The sequence below is a fragment of the Dermacentor albipictus genome, chromosome 4 (assembly GCF_038994185.2).
Source record: "Dermacentor albipictus isolate Rhodes 1998 colony chromosome 4, USDA_Dalb.pri_finalv2, whole genome shotgun sequence".
In the NCBI taxonomy this organism is placed as follows: Eukaryota; Metazoa; Arthropoda; class Arachnida; order Ixodida; family Ixodidae; genus Dermacentor; species Dermacentor albipictus.
This window is the reverse complement of record NC_091824.1, coordinates 37,114,308-37,130,667: the sequence shown is the minus strand read 5'-3', so window position 1 is coordinate 37,130,667 and position 16,360 is coordinate 37,114,308. Positions and strand designations below refer to the sequence as shown.

At 49.3% G+C, this 16,360-nt stretch overlaps 1 protein-coding gene across 2 annotated transcripts in view; it reads right to left on the bottom strand.

The window, feature by feature from the left end:
- The window catches only part of LOC135916731 (neprilysin-1-like), a 110,115-nt gene extending 98,285 nt beyond the window's left edge, over positions 1–11,830 (bottom strand). For both annotated transcript variants that reach the window (XM_065450181.2, XM_065450182.1), the window contains exons 1-4: positions 11,679–11,830; positions 10,072–10,238; positions 8,175–8,339; positions 6,396–6,722 (exon numbers count right to left, since the gene is read on the bottom strand). In XM_065450181.2, coding sequence (XP_065306253.1) covers positions 6,396–6,722; positions 8,175–8,339; positions 10,072–10,238; positions 11,679–11,727 — 708 coding nt within the window. In that variant the 5' untranslated portion in view covers positions 11,728–11,830. The remainder of the gene's footprint in view (positions 1–6,395; positions 6,723–8,174; positions 8,340–10,071; positions 10,239–11,678) is intronic.
- Positions 11,831–16,360: the final 4,530 nt, after the last annotated feature.

Below are 16,360 nucleotides of genomic sequence, written 5' to 3'. Positions count from 1 at the left end.
GACGTCAGCTTCAGAGTAACTAAATAAAGGAAGTATAAAATTGGAAGGAAGAACCGCAACTACTGCTACTGCTGCTACTACTACTATTACTATTACTACTTACTAACTATTACAACTATTAATAACGAAAATACTTATGCTTACACACGCGCAGGAAACTTGATGGTAGCAAGAATGTACATCCTGAGTGACGTAATCACATCAAGTGCTTTATGGCGTAAACACGCACCATCGGTTGACTGAGATACGGTTTGCTGCTTGTCGTTACGTTGTACCCTTCAGCCGCGGCTAAATATCTACGGAATTCTGCTTCTGAGCACGATGTCAAAGGTTTGATTCCCGGCCGCAGAGCTCATTTGGCGATGAGAATGGAACGAAAAAACGCTCGTGTACTCATGCTGGTGTACGGTAGATATTCACGGAAAGATATTCAGCTGGTCAAAATTAGTCCGGGGTCCTCCACTACGGGGTCGCCCATAAGCCACTCCGCAGTTTCAAATCGTTAAGCTCCTGTAGTGACCGTCCGTCACTTCATTGTCCCCGCTCCTTTGAATTGCACTTTGCGCCGAGGGTCATTGCCCTTTGCTCTCCCACTGTACCTCAACGTGGGGTCATTGGCCCCTGCTCAACCAACGGGGGTGATACCACGACCAATGCTTTTCCGTTTGAATAAAGCCTGTCGACTCTCCGTTCTCAACCTGTCAAAACACGCATTACTTGCCTCCGCGAAACGAAGCTCCCAACAAGTGGTGACCCAGGACATTTACGTTTTTTTTTTCGAACACTAGCCATGGACGACGCTGCTCCAACTCCTACTGACAGAGACCGCGCCACGATTATTTCTCCAGTCATTGCCGCTGTTGTGCCCGGCGGCCCTCCAGATCGGGGGAGATGCCACACCTGCGACATGCAGTTGTCACGCCTACATTCGCCACACCTGTCAGTAGCATGTGAGCCCGGCGGCCCTACAGATCGGGGAAAATGCTACACCTGTGACATTCAGTTGTCACACCTAAACTCGTAACACCTGTCAGCAGCCCAAATTAGCCTGTCCACGCCGGGGATCGGAGTCAGCGTGCGTTCCTCCGACTTTGCTTCTTGATGCCCAGGGTGGGGGCGTGCGTTTCCGACTGGGCGCACCGAAAGGGACAACCAGCTCACCGAGGCCGGAATTGGTCTCCTGACGCCATCTGTCTCCTGACGCCGGAATGGTGGAAACCAGGAACAATGAGGACGCAGGCAAAAAAACGGATCCGGATGGCTGAGAAGGGGACGCTCGGAAACATTGTGACTCGGACATGCTAATACGCCACCATAGTATGCTCCGATAGTTGGAACCGTTTTGTAATCTCAATCATGTAAACTTTTTGAATATGTTCCTTTTTCTTCATTTTCTTAAAACGTTGCTCGGAACCCTTTCTCCCGGCACCTAGCACGGCGCCATCGATGGAGACTTCGTTGACCACACGGACCCCCGACTTCGCAACACTGCAGAGCTTCAGTTTCCTAGCCTTTGGCCCAAGAATCCTCGAGCTTGGTTTATGCAACTAGAGGCCCGTTTTAAACTCCAGCGCATCATTTCACATACAGCAAGGTACTTGCACGTCGTCGCCGCGATACCCTCCCATATCGCCGATGCCATAGACTACTTGCTAATGGGTGCGCCTTCGGCCTCAGCATACGACGACCTGAAACGCACGGCACTGCAGTGCCTCAAGCCATCACAACAGAGTCTCCAACAGTTAGTACCCGGGGAACTCGGCGACCAACGACTGTCACAAGTCCTGCACCGGTTGCATGAGCTGCTGGTTGGCCACTCCGCAAAAGAGAGCCAGCTTCCAAGTTTGCGCGAGCTGTTTTTGCGGTGCCTTCCACAATCCGCACGCATGGTGTTATCGGGTTCCGGAGAGACGAGTCTCGATCGGCTAACTGCACTCACTGACAGCATTTGGGCCTGCTCGTCTGAGGCACAGCTACTTATTGCCACTGCTAGAGTCTCAGAGCCAGCAAACCAACTCTCACGCCAGGAGGAAACTGTGAAGTGCCTTACTAGTGCCCTGGAGAAGCTGACCACGGGTGGCAACATTGGAGGCCAACTTTGGCGCAACCATTCGTCTCCACAGCCTCGCAGCGCACGTAGAGACTCGCCGCTGCAGTTGTGTTGGTACCACTGTCGCTTTCTCGAACGACAAAGTCGCTGCACTGAGCCCCATTCGTGGACGGGAAGCGCACCGGCCTGTCACTAATGTCGGCGTGCGACATCGGCCCTCAGGAAAGCAGCCTATGCTTTGTAGCCGACCGCACTGCCGGCACCCGCCTCTTCGTCTACACCAGAGCCCAGCTGTCTATCGTTCCCGCCACGGCGGCAAATCACCAACGCGGCAAGTCTACACCCACGCTCCACGCAGTGAACAAGACTGCCATCACGTTGTATGAATTCCGGTCAAAAACGCTAGCTATTGAACTCTGGCGATTGCACAGATGGGCGTTTGTGATCGCCGACGTCACCTTTGCCATCCTGGGAGCTGATTTGCTCAGCCATTTCAACCTAGATGCGTGTTCGCGATCGGCGCCTGAAGGATTACGTCACATCCCTCGATGTACTTGGCCCGCAGTCCAACCTCCCTTTATCTGGCATCCATGTGTTTCGGTCGGTCTCAGCGTACGACAAGATAGTTGTTGAGGACCCCTAACTCACGAAGCCCCGACAAGATGCAATGCCCGGGAAACACAAGGTGACCCAACAAATGGGATGACCAGTCTAAGCTGACCCACATGCCTTTCTACCCCGCCGACGTAGCCAAATTTTGGTTCTTCAACCACGAATCCAACTTTACAAGCTGGTCCGCGTTTAAGACTATTTTTGCCGAAGTGTTTGATCGCCCAGCTCTGCGTAGGCCACGCACTGAACAGCGTCTACGCCAGCGCGCACAACAGCCTGGAGAGACATTCCCCACCTACATCGAGTATGTTCTCGATTTGTGCAAGCGGGTAAATCCCAGCATGTCAGATCATGACAAGATCAAGCATATCCTCAAGGGCATCGAGGACAGCACATTGCAGATGTAGCTGGCCAAAAGCCCAACTAGCGTATCCGTCCTCATTAACCTCTGCCAAAGCTTTGACGAGCTGCGCCGCCAACGTTCCATCGCGCGCCAAAAGATTCAGCACGCCAATTCTGTCTCGAGCATCGCGGTTTCTACCGACATGACCAACTGGACCCTCTCGCAGCACATCAAAGATTTTATTCGTGAATAGGTGGCCAGGCAGCTGTCGCTGCTGCCTCACAGCGACGCAACTACGGCAGCTTTGCCTCCAACGCTGCAGCGAGCCATCCGGACTCAGTAGAGTTACTGTATATGCTACCGCAGGTAGCAGAGTTGCGCGTCTGTTTTATCACGCCGCTAGCGCCCCTATTGGCAGAGCGTCATCACGTGGTAGTCAAGCAACCGTGCATTGCGGAGAAGCAGATGCCCGGGCCAAATTTTGTATTTCCCGACGCCACCGCTGCAGCGAACTGGATTGACACAAGTTATCGCCAGTCAAATTCAAAGCGAATCCGGCCGATCTTGGCGTTCGCTGTTCACGTGCGCGCTAGCTGCGGATAAACAACACAACGTGCGCAGCGCATCTCACAGTTGGTTCATCGCAGTGTCCGCGCAGTCCCATCGGAATGATATAATGACCAGGTGCTCTCAGTGGCGTAGCTAGGTCATCTGGCACCCGGGGCCCTTCGCTCTTCTGCACACCCCTCCCCCCGGGTGTAGTCGAGGAAGGAGAGGATATCGACAATTTTCGGGTGTCTTCAGACGTATATGACACCCCCCCCCCCCCTACTGGCCCTGTGCACCCGGGGCCCACGGCCCCCCGCCCCCCCCCCCCCCCCCCTGTTGCTACGCCACTGGGTGCTCTGCTCTCGTCTGCACGAATCGCTCTGAAAGCGGAAAAGCTTTTTATTCGATCCTATTCAAACCCATGCACCACACTGCTTTCACAGAACTGTCATAAAAAAGCCAGCTCACATTTTCAGGATAATGCACTGCTCTGGTTGCTGTTTCTGAACATAAAAGAGGTTACACAACTAAGTAAAGATATTTCATCTACTACTGCTTATGTGAAGCAGGATGCAAGAGGAATTAATGTCGTTATTTACCATACGGTAAGGGCCTTTACTGTGTTTTGCATTATTACCCATATTGTAGCTATACCTGTGAGAGAAAAACTTTCACTACACTCCCACAGAAGGTTACTTTTCGAATCCCTGCAGTGAAAAGGCACATAATGAAGTGGCACTTGAAGGTGTGGCTGATATCCAGTGCCTGCTAGTAGGTGGTACGTTTCTACAGCAAATTTATTGGGGTACGTACCAGAGTCGAAATACTAATGGTTGGTCGTTTATTCACCAGTAATATTTAAGACTGCCTACACGTTGAGAGCTTTGGCACATAAGCAGGTATGCCTATTGCAACACCCCAGTATCCGGTGTCCAGTGCAGCGCCGGATTATGGGCCCAGTGCCGCGCGCTGGATGCTGGGGTGCTAGGCAGGCGCGGCGTACTGGGAGGCACTGGGTACTGGTGCGAAAAACAGCTCTATCGCGTTAAATACGCGGTGCCTGGACACCGTATATATATTTTTTGAGAACAGAAAGAAACAGACAGCATTTTGGCGCATTAAAAAAAACAAAAAAAAAGCTCCAACCAGGTTTCGAACGTCGGACCTGCGAATCCCAAGCCCAGTACTTTACCACTACGCCACGCCAGAAGCCGAACATCGGCGCATGATTTTCTATGTCAAGGACCAAGAAGCAATTTTAGTTTCACAGAGAGAAGTCTCGCTCAGTCATGGTAGATGCGCTATCGCCCAGCAACTAAAGCTCACGCCTGTACCACAAAGAAAATTTTGCTGTCCATATTCAGTAGTTTGCTCGGAAGCGCCACAACACCGATTTTCACTTGCGATTGGCATTTTAACTTCGAAAAAAGTCCTAAATGAACCACCGACCCGGCATGCTGTATTGGCTGTTACTACCGATTTGGATAGCCGTTTGTTGTTCTTCACGCGAAGGATATGCAACGTTTTCTTAGTTCAGCGATGCCTTTCAGTCGACACGTCTGTCTATTCATATAACTTCGTCAGAGAAGCGCAGGCTAGGTATATGCTACCGCAGGTAGCAGAGTTGCGCGTCTGTTTTATCACGCCGCTAGCGCCCCTATTGGCAGAGCGTCATCACGTGGTAGTCAAGCAACCGTGCATTGCGGAGAAGCAGATGCCCGGGCCAAATTTTGTATTTCCCGACGCCACCGCTGCAGCGAACTGGATTGACACAAGTTATCGCCAGTCAAATTCAAAGCGAATCCGGCCGATCTTGGCGTTCGCTGTTCGCGTGCGCGCTAGCTGCGGATAAACAACACAACGTGCGCAGCGCATCTCACAGTTGGTTCATCGCAGTGTCCGCGCAGTCCCATCGGAATGATATAATGACCAGGTGCTCTCAGTGGCGTAGCTAGGTCATCTGGCACCCGGGGCCCTTCGCTCTTCGCTCTGTCGCCGAAGGACTGTGATCCTTCGGCGACAGCACATACCTGTGTTCATGACGCGTCCCAGCGGCGCTCATCGCTACTTGTGCTGTTTGTGCGCTCATGCTACTTGTGTTAATTTAAGGACACTGATGCGAAAGCTGAAATATGGTGATTTATCCTTGTTAGACTTCTTGATTCCTGAGCCTAAACGCGCCGAGAGCATGCAGATAGACTAGGCGGATACGCTTGGCATAAGCTTCGGTGGGGACCGATCTCGGCGCCTTTTCCTGACGATCTTATTGTCAGCTGTTTCGATGCACTTTGTTTGCGATTAGGCGGGAAAGCAGTCCACAAGCGATGCAAAAGCGCCCACGGTCGATCGACAATACGATAGGCAAGTCGCCTGCAAAAACAGAGTGCGGCTTCGCCGCATGGATTTGGTTGCTTGCCAGGCAAGATGGCGGACCTACGCGCAACTCTGCTACCTGTGGTAGCATATACAGTAACTCTAGGACTCAGATATCTGAAGCGCTTCCTGCAGCTGCGATACTGCAAGTACTACCACTAACTACTAACGCGATACTGCAAGTACTACCAAGCCAGCTTCATTAACATCTTTACTATTTTAGATTTATTGGCTTACCGACGTTCTAACAACGGTAAGTTTGGACTTCCAAGTACTTCGACAACGTAATCCAGCGATCTAGAATTAGTTGACATTATTTTCGAGCCTTTTCAGAGGGTGTTTATAGAGCGGACGCGCAAAGTGATGACAATGGCTGAATAGGAGTAGAGTTACTGCATAGGCTCCCTTTAGGGAGCCAACAGAGCCTACACAGCAAATCTGAGTACAAGAAGAGCAGCACGCCCTCACGTGGTGGTAGCGGCCACTAGCACCGGCTCCGTGCGAGCTGAAGGACACGACGGGCTGCAGGCCGTACGTGACCGCCAAGCGGACCGTGGTCTCCAAAGGGTCCACGTCGTGGGCGCCGTGCGCCATCTTGCCGCCAACGGGTGCCGGCTGCAGCCCGTGGTGCACGAGGAAGGCCCACAGGTCGGCGCCTTCGGACCGGTTCTCGGACACGAGCGACACGCATGCGCAGAAGAGCGCCGTCACCTTCTGGAGCGCCGTCTGGCGTTGGCGGGGCACTGGCGAAGCCCGCAGCATCCGCGTCAGGTTCACCATGTGTTGCTGCCTCATCTGCGCCAGTGCGTGCCAAAAGAGCGACCGCCATGCTCGGGAGAGATTACGCAACTCTTACACTTACTGTATTTGCTCGAATCTAAACGCGCCTTGATTCTAGATCTACCTCTTGAATTCGGTAAGTGAGACAATAAGAATAAGAAACGTTTCATCGAATGTAAGCCATCGATTGTGAGCGCAACGAAAAGACAGGTGTTTTATCGCAAAAACAACATGGATCTTGTTGCGGTTTCTGGAGCTTGTCGAAAGCATGTGCACCGTTAACTTCTCGCCGTCTTCAGCGACATCGCGTGCTTCTTAGTCACCAATTCCTTCCAATAGCGTACTGACTTCACTGTCGTCCAGCGTGTTCGATATGTTACCTTACTGCGGTCGACAGTGCCTGGCGGTCGCAGTCAAACTGCCCGCACCTTCGAATCTAAGCCGACTCCCGGCTTTCGTACCTCATTTTCTGTTCAGTATAATCCGCCATTCGATTAGATACGGTACTTACCCGAGTTCACCCATGCAAAAACTTACAGGCATGCAGTGACGAAGCGCGTGCTCAATTTCCGTTGTGCGCAAGCAACTTGTGCGCGCAACTTGTGCTTGGATGCACAAAAATATCGCCATACACGTGAGCGACACATTGGGAGTGTGCCAAGCTCAGCGGACCGCGTGATCTGATCAAGATGTCAAGAACGCTGTGCCTCTATAAAAATTGAATAAAATTTTTTTCCGTCGCCTGAAGGCCCTACAGCGTGTCAGCACCGGTGAGAGTGCCCCATTTCACCTTCACATCTTGATCCCACAAGTACGGTAACGAGAGTTATCAGAAGCTACGTGAGATAGTGGAGTCGTTCCATTTAAGAACTACGTCAATATTTTCATTTCAGTACCTTAGATATCAATTTTAGAGTGCGAGGTTTATTTGTTTGCGCATGCCTCGTAAATTTCTGAAAGTTGGCTTTTGTGTGTGTTCCATGGTTATAAAAAAACAAACGAGAAAGCAAGGAAGAAAGAATAAGCAGATCCAACGCACATGTCGGAATATACATGAAGCGAGGCTTTAGTGAAACGGTAACTTAAATGCTATACAAGCAATGGTGACGCATACTATTTTGTTGCGAAAGTTGCTGCGAAGATTTTCGCGACGGTTCCGTGTGATGTTGGCGAATGGAGAAGGCTTATCGAGCTCGGTTTCGCACGACAAGAATAATTCGTAAACATGACTGCACGAATAATTCAGGTTATTATTTCCACTGCGGCCTATCTGACCTTTGCGAGGCTCGAGCCGCCAGAACTTAGCGCCATACTCCTAATCGGTAACATGTTCACCAATCCGTTCTCGCAGAATATTCGAATAATGGGGCCGACAAACGCGTCAACACAAATTCAGTTCCCGTTCTTCGCCGATTGTTCTCCTCCCATCCGGCCAAGCGCTGTATGTCGTAAAATCTACTTCCGTACCATCTTGAAGGTGTTCGCGTACAGCAGGTTGCTGCACACGTAACCGTAGAAGTCATTGCAGGCGTCGGCCGACCGGTTGATGGAGACCTCCAGGTAGCGTGCCAGGCGCTGGCAGCCCGCACTCTCGCACTGTACGTCGGCCAGCCGGACTTGATTGGCTGCCAGCTGTAACGGGCGTTCTTCTAGTTAAACGGAATCGTTAGGTCTGCTCGATTACTCTTGCAAGAGTCTGCCAATGGCAGCATGGACCGTTACCACTCGCACGCGATGAGCGTGACATTTGCGATACATCCGTGGAATTACCGAAATGAGCATTGAGAAATGTTTTCGTAAGACATGAAAAGATACAAAAATAAGAGACGGGTGAAACGCAGCCCTTTTAATTCTCAACTCAAGTCACCGTAAAGTTGCGTATCTAGGCTTTTGCTCGGGTGAGCTACGTGCTAAAGGTATACTAAAGCATGATTCTACAACTTCTGTGGTGCCACGATTGCACATACAAAATAAAAGTGAGATCGAAACTCTGCTATCTAGCTATAGCAGCGAGAACCTGCAAGGAAAACCAGTAAAGAAACTGGCGGTCGTTTGTTTCGTATAGTCTTCGTGCCACTCTCTGGCGGATGACAATATTGCTCTTTCATGAATCTTCCTCCAACTTGCGTGCTTCGGCAGAATTGGTTCACCATAACAAGTATTGTCCCTGTGGTGCGAGTTGCCGACTAAGTCGCCCTCGCCCATAGCTTTGCTAGCCTCGTGGTTAGCTTGGGTGGTACAGCGACCACCCCCGAAAAACTGTGCGTCCCGGCGTAGATCCCCGGACGAGGGCAAAGTTTTCGTAAACCGCGAAGTTTTCTTTTCGAGAAATGCGCATGTTTATTTATTTATTTTTTTGTATAGTTGCACGGTACTCTAGGTGAATGTTAATATTTTCTGTTCATGAATCTACTGGAACACCTCCGCCTTGCGGGCTTCCAAAGAATTGATTGGCCAGATACCAAAAAAATAGTGAAGTACGCGAGGGCACACTTAAATACCAATGCTGAGTTTTTGGAATGAAATTAAAAAGAAAGGGTGGCGGGAGGTATTTAGTATCTTATTTGTTCCCGCTAAAATCACCCTTGCATCATCAAATTAAAAAAGCAGAAAAGATTCGAAAGAAAAACGTTGCCGGCAGAAGAAAAATGTCCGCCGATTACGATACTCCCTAATGCGAAGTTTGAGCACAGCTTTACAAGTGTTTTCATTTGGGGATATATTGAGGCAAAGAAATTGAGGCCGAAATCACCGCACCGACTGACAGAGGGCCAGTGGCGGCAGCGCCTTCTCAGGAGGAGGGGCAGTATTGGAACACTGGAATGAAGAGCGGCATCGGAGCCAGCTGTGGAAAAAGCGTGAGCCAGCAGCACGAGAGCGTTCGCGCAGTTATCCGACGCCCACACTCAACCCGGAAACGGGCGCCTAAGAGCTGCGCTCTAAAAGCAGAAAAAAATGATGAAATACGCGCCTATTAAAGGAACACAGATAAAGAAAGACCACCGCTGACATGCCAATAAAAGCTGATTATAATTGAGCGCTGGTCCTGTTTGATGTCGATGTTTGTTCCTGCAGTCCTCGAAGTTTTTTCTCTCTTCTTCTTAGGCTGAAAGCTTCCGCTCATAATGAACCAACTATCCTACTCAAAGATTTTTTGAAAGAGTACTTGTCTATCTGCTGCAATCATGGTGTAAACAACGTTTGTGAACGCGATTTCTTTTGACCGGTTCTGTCCAGTGGAGGTAAGGTAGGAAACTTCTCCGGTGTAATGTGGCAACGCAAGGACACCTCCTAGCTTCGTTCGCTTCATAGTGCACGCCCACGTGGAAGTGGAATCCGTGTGCACTGCGCACGAGTGACGTACCCACGAGTTGTAGTAGAGCAGCCCGACAGTACCGACGACTGCGAGCAACAGTAACGTGGCGGTCGCAAGCACCACGGTGACCGTGAAGTAGTGCGCAACGCCATCCTTGCCAGAGTATGCCTTGGGACCCGCTGGTTCAAGATATCCACGAGCGGATGCCCAATCGTCTGCAAAGAGAAACAATGTTTACTGATGAGAAGACTGAAAGTAGGCATGAGAAACCTTTAGGGGCAAAGGCTTTTAGAAGTCGGCATGAAACGGGGTTGCTGCAATGTAACAATTCTATTCGTTTTGTTCTCCGTTCTGCACTACATCACTGGACCCAGCAGTGCTTCGCCTACATTATTACTGTGTTCCGCCGGTCATAGACAGTGGACGATGACAAAGAAATAGAATGGCACCAAAGGAACCGCTAGATTGTGCTTTCCCAAAATTCATCAGACCTAATGCATCGTTTCCCGAAATAAAACATTTCAGTGGATACTTTTCCGCAGGACCTATCACACTTCCAACGTAATACTGTCGGCTGAGTGGAGTAGCCACAAGGGAAGATAAATTTCCCGCGAAACGGTTACTCCGCTCTTGGTAAAGGTGATAAGAGAAATAAATGTGGCCAAGAAGGGTGACCATGATGAATGAGGGAGCAGGTGAAGCACATAACGGGGCATGCCTATATAAAGCTCAGTGTTTGCAATCATACAAAAAAGGAATGAAAATAATTTCTCGGGTCATGGTTAGGGTCACCATGACCCGAGAAATAGGTTTAGAGTAGCAAATAACGAGCTTTGAAAGACTGCTGGATACTGAGAGGGGCAACAGCGGCAGCCAGTGTCTGCAGATCTTGCGTGTATTGTGGACAATCACAAAGCTTATGATCCACACGTATCTTTAGGAACATAGCAATGCTCAGTCTGCAAAGTGCGTACATTTAGAGCGCGAATACCATGACGTGTCAACGCCGCTTCCTGCTTAAGTCTTTGCAGAAGACCGGCGCCACTGCGCTCAACTTTAAATGGTAGCCGATATGAAAACTTGTCCAGCAGCCACCTTACGGGTAGTCGCTGTGTCTTTCTTCGTTTTTCGTATAACGCTTCAGAGTAGGCAATTGGCTTCCGCTCTTGAAAATGCGAATCACAATCAAGTGCCTCCAACTCGTTAAAAGTTGGAGGCATGCATCAGTTTTGGCAATTTGAATTCATGCTGACCCCAATGGCCGGTGGTGCGTTTAGCTGTGATGGGATGGCCTGTTTCTTCAACTACAGACAACGAAACTCAGCAGCGCGAAAGGGCAACAACATGTAGATGCTTCCTTTCATTACATGCAAGCACTTGCGGCGCTCATTTTTCATGTCTTTCCGGACCACATCTCAGGACGCCGCAAAATTTTAAAAAAATCTCTCCTATTTCTTTACGTTCGGCCAAGCTCGGGTAGCCAAAATAAATAGAAAACTCTCTCCTGTAAAGAGCACGCATTGATTCCGCCTACGCTCCGACAATGTGCTTTGCGTTGCTGCTGCCTTTTGGCCACCGTATATATGCGTGGGCATCGTGGCACTGAGAATTGGTGCAATGTAGATAAAAAAGTCGCTGAGTGGCGTTGTTCTTACGGATTTCTGCTTCTTCGTGTTCCTGGAACAGGCTTTCGTCGTCGCTCATCGCGGGACTGCAAAACGGTAGGCTCTCCTCGGTGAAATCGACGGTGAATCGCTGACAACGGCCTGAACCAACCGCCGCTGCAGTGGATACTTCTTCTTTCTTCTCCTCCTCCTTTTCTGCTGTGGCCGCCACACTTGGGGCGCTATGCAGGAAGCCCCGAGCTTGGCGCATGCCAGAGTGCCAAGATGGTCCAGGTAATAAATATGACTAGTTAACACTGAGGAAGCCCGCAAGGTGGAGAAGCTGTACGAAAGGGTAAATCGTCATCTACCCTAGTATAGCACGTGCAGCTACAAAGGGAACCCAACGTGTGTTTCTGAGCAAGAAAGCTCTCACGGTTAAAGAACATTTGGTCCTGGTCCGGGGATCGAATCCGGAACCAACGCCTTTCCGCGGTGGTCCCTCTATACCATGTGAGCTAACCAGTATGCTAGCAGATCGCTGCGCCAGGCCTAAGTGATCGACAACTCGAAGCGTAGTTCTGTGTAAACCCACCACGTCACGCCTGTTGCAGCGCCAGTCGTTCCAATGGTCGCATTCAAACAATCCTTTCTGTTGGTGCCTGATCGCCCAGTGTGTGCGTCTGCCTCTCGGTAAACTACAGAAAATCACACGTGTCCCTGTGATAAATATTGGTCTATGATAAATTGGTTCCTCCAGGCTTGGCACCCCAGGTAGCACGGGCCAGCGCCTCCTCTGTCGGGGGCAAGCACTTACGGAGTCGCCATCTGTCGGAAGCGCCTCCCTCAATTGCGTAGTATGAGGGATAACGCGGCGCGCTCCACATAGGTTTTGCTTACGGCGTTCAATAGAAACACCACGTGGCTGCCCTCCTGGACATTTCTTTAAGTACTCTCAAAAGGGGGGAAGTTTGTTACAGTAAAAATAATAATCTTGGGCAAACAGAGCAAAGAATTGTTTACAGACGTTATCTCTTTACAGAATACGTACAGTGAACGCCACTGCGCGCGGTCGCCGCGATGGAGTCTCCCGAACCGACTTCTTGCGTGAAAGGTAGGTAAACGCTGAGAGTAAGCTATGTGAAATATGTTCTTATAGCGGGCTGTCTGTTAGATTAGGTTAGGTTAGGTTAGGTTAGGTTAGCCCCACAAAATGGGGCATAACAGAGTGAAGTCTCAATGCAGCGATCGCACGGGTTCGCAGTGACCGACTGTGCGTCTGCATGCACGCCCGTGCACAATGCTTTCCTTTCGCTGCGAGCGCGTTTTCGCACCGTGCTGTGAGATTTAGGCCGCAGAATATGAGCATTTGGCATTACAGTATAAGCAATCATTGTTGCGTGGACGCGATCAGAACTGTTCAAAAATCATTTCGTTATAGAGACATCGACGCCTACGGCGACTGTGCCGCCACGACGATTCAATCTTTCCTTTTCTAAATTTTTGGACGTTTCAATATTATTTCTCAAGTTGCGCCGCACTGTATTTTTATCGTTGTTCTTAGCGTGCGATTTCCGGCTGCTTCTTTTTCGTAATCCAGTACTTTAATTCATAACATAAACATCATCATGTGTAAATGTCGTTTTTTAATGAGCTTCTTACCGCTACTTTTCCAATGCAGTGAACTTGCCAGAATCTAGCATCAACAAGTCCATAGACAAAAAGAAAGTGTCATGACCGCCGGGCAGCGGGCGCGCGATGGCGTCTCAGTGAGCGTTTTCGGCTACTCATCGAACATCGCAGTCCCGACGCTGTAGCAGAAAACTTCTTCGCGTCTGTGCTTGCCGTATACACGAGTTGTAGCCGCTGGCTGTTTGCCGGTTCTAAGATTCGCGAGCCAAGCTTTACGCAGCTTCTTGTCTTGCGCCTACGTGTGGATAAGCCTAACACCATAGGCTCCGTTGCGTACGTGCGGCAGTGCGGCACCGAGCAGTAGCCTACCGTGCTGCACGCCTCCAAAAGCAGCCACTACCTATATATTGCTTTCAAATGCTGTCAAGCAGACACCCAAGGCGGGAAAGCCCCACCACTTAATCAGAACCGCAGCGCAGGTGGGACTTCAAACTTTCGTTTTCTGCTCACTTTGGGCCTTCCGAAGCAGCTGACGCGGCCGCTGTGTCCACGTGATCCCTCATGACACGTCACGCCGACGGTGGCGCCAGCTTTTCCAGTGGTGGAGCTCGCCCCCAGTGCCCGGCGAAAGAGCGGAGGACAATTAGCGGCGAGTATTTGGAGTGGCGCCCTCTCGCGAGTGACGTCACGGCCAGGACGCCGCTCGCTCCGGCTCGCTCCGGCTCGCTCGGCTTCCGCGCGCGCTCGTTTTCTTGGTGCGTGCTTGGGGTATTGGCAGCTTGAGCCGTACTTACAGAAGGTTATTTCGGATTATTTCTGTTGTCATACGTGGACCACAGTTTCTTCTTTGAAACCACATGAGTCATGAAAATTTGCGACTTGAATATCGCAAGCTGTGTAGCGCTACTGGTCTTGCAATGCATATATGCACCCTGTCCATAAAGTTTGCTTAAAAAGAACGTCTTCAAGTTCAACATGCGAAGGTATTTATGATGCTCCCCTAAACACTTAACATTCCCTTATTACTTAAGTATGAGAGACATGGCATTTTACATGGAAGAAATACCTTGATATTTGGTGTCAAAATTATATATCTGTGTTAGAAGGACACTGCCCAGCAAAGCTTTCATCCTAACTCTTATCACTCTGGTGAGTTGTTTTAGTGAAATGTGGCAGCTGTGTTCAGGCCTGAATGGAAGAGATAGGCGCGCATTTTGTGTGAAAATGTTTGGTACTACTTTCACCGTTCTCTGAAATAGGCACCCAGAAACGCATTGGCTGTTACCACGACGGCGCATCGTATATATATATATATATATATATATATATATATATATATATATATATATATATATATATATATATATATATATATATATATATATATATATATATATATATATATATATATATGTATATATATATAGCCATATAATTAGAAGCCAACAAACACTGACACCAAGTACAACATAGGGGAAATTGCATGTGCTTAATAAATGAAATAAAGTAATGATAAATTAATGGAAATAAAGTGGATGAAAAAACAACTTGCCGCAGGTGGGAACCGAACCCACAACCTTCGCATGTCGCGTGCGATGCTCTACCAATTGAGCTACCGCGGCGGCGTTTCCGCATCCACTTTCTTGGGTATTTGGGTATTTCGGAAACGCCGCCGCGGTAGCTCAATTGGTAGAGCATCGCACGCGACATGCGAAGGCTGTGGGTTCGGTTCCCACCTGCGGCAAGTTGTTTTTTCATCCACTTTATTTCCATTAATTTATCATTACTTTATTTCATTTATTAAGCACATGCAATTTCCCCTATGTTGTACTTGGTGTCAGTGTTTGTTGGCTTCTAAATATATGGCTAATAAATATCGGGTCCCTCGGTTAACCCCCTTTCTTCTCGTTTATTACATAACGAGGGTCTCGAATCCGGCAACATTGATGCCTTCAGGTAGCATATGTGGGTTTATTGACCAGTTGCCTTCACCCGAAAAGATCACGTTCTCGTGACGCCTGCGACAAAAAAGACGTTCCACGTCCGCCGCCAAGGTCTGTGAGTGGGGGCGCTGGCTAACACTCCCAGGGTTCTACTAGTACACATAAATACCCAAGAAAGTGGATGCGGAAACGCCGCCGCGGTAGCTCAATTGGTAGAGCATCGCACGCGACATGCGAAGGTTGTGGGTTCGGTTCCCACCTGCGGCAAGTTGTTTTTTCATCCACTTTATTTCCATTAATTTATCATTACTTTATTTCATTTATTAAGCACATGCAATTTCCCCTATGTTGTACTTGGTGTCAGTGTTTGTTGGCTTCTAATTATATGGCTAATAAATATCGGGTCCCTCGGTTAACCCCCTTTCTTCTCGTTTATTACATAACGAGGGTCTCGAATCCGGCAACATTGATGCCTTCAGGTAGCATATGTGGGTTTATTGACCAGTTGCCTTCACCCGAAAAGATCACGTTCTCGTGACGCCTGCGGCAAAAAAGACGTTCCGCGTCCGCCGCCAAGGTCTGTGAGTGGAAGCGCTGGCTAACACTCCCAGGGTTCTACTAGTACACATAAATACCCAAGAAAGTGGATGCGGAAACGCCGCCGTGGTAGCTCAATTGGTGGAGCATCGCACCCGACATGCGAAGGTTGTGGGTTCGGTTCCCACCTGCGGCAAGTTGTTTTTTCATCCACTTTATTTCCATTAATCTATCATTACTTTATTTAATTTATTAAGCACATGCAATTTCCCCTATGTTGTACTTGGTGTCAGTGTTTGTTGGCTTCTAATTATATGGCTAATAAATATCGGGTCCCTCGGTTAACCCCCTTTCTTCTCGTTTACATATATATATATATATATATATATATATATATATATATATTGAGATCGAGAACCATGTAATCTTGTGCAAGCGATGAAATGTGTCGTAGTGGCCCTCACTAGCTTTTATCGACGATATGGCACACCCCTCCCGCAACGGAAGCAACCGACTGTCGTTATGGCGAGGCGCGCTCTGTTCGCGAAACCCAGCGTTTCACCACAACTTCCAATTGCAACCATGAAGTAGCTCTTAACAGCTCCAATTACACTGCCTATA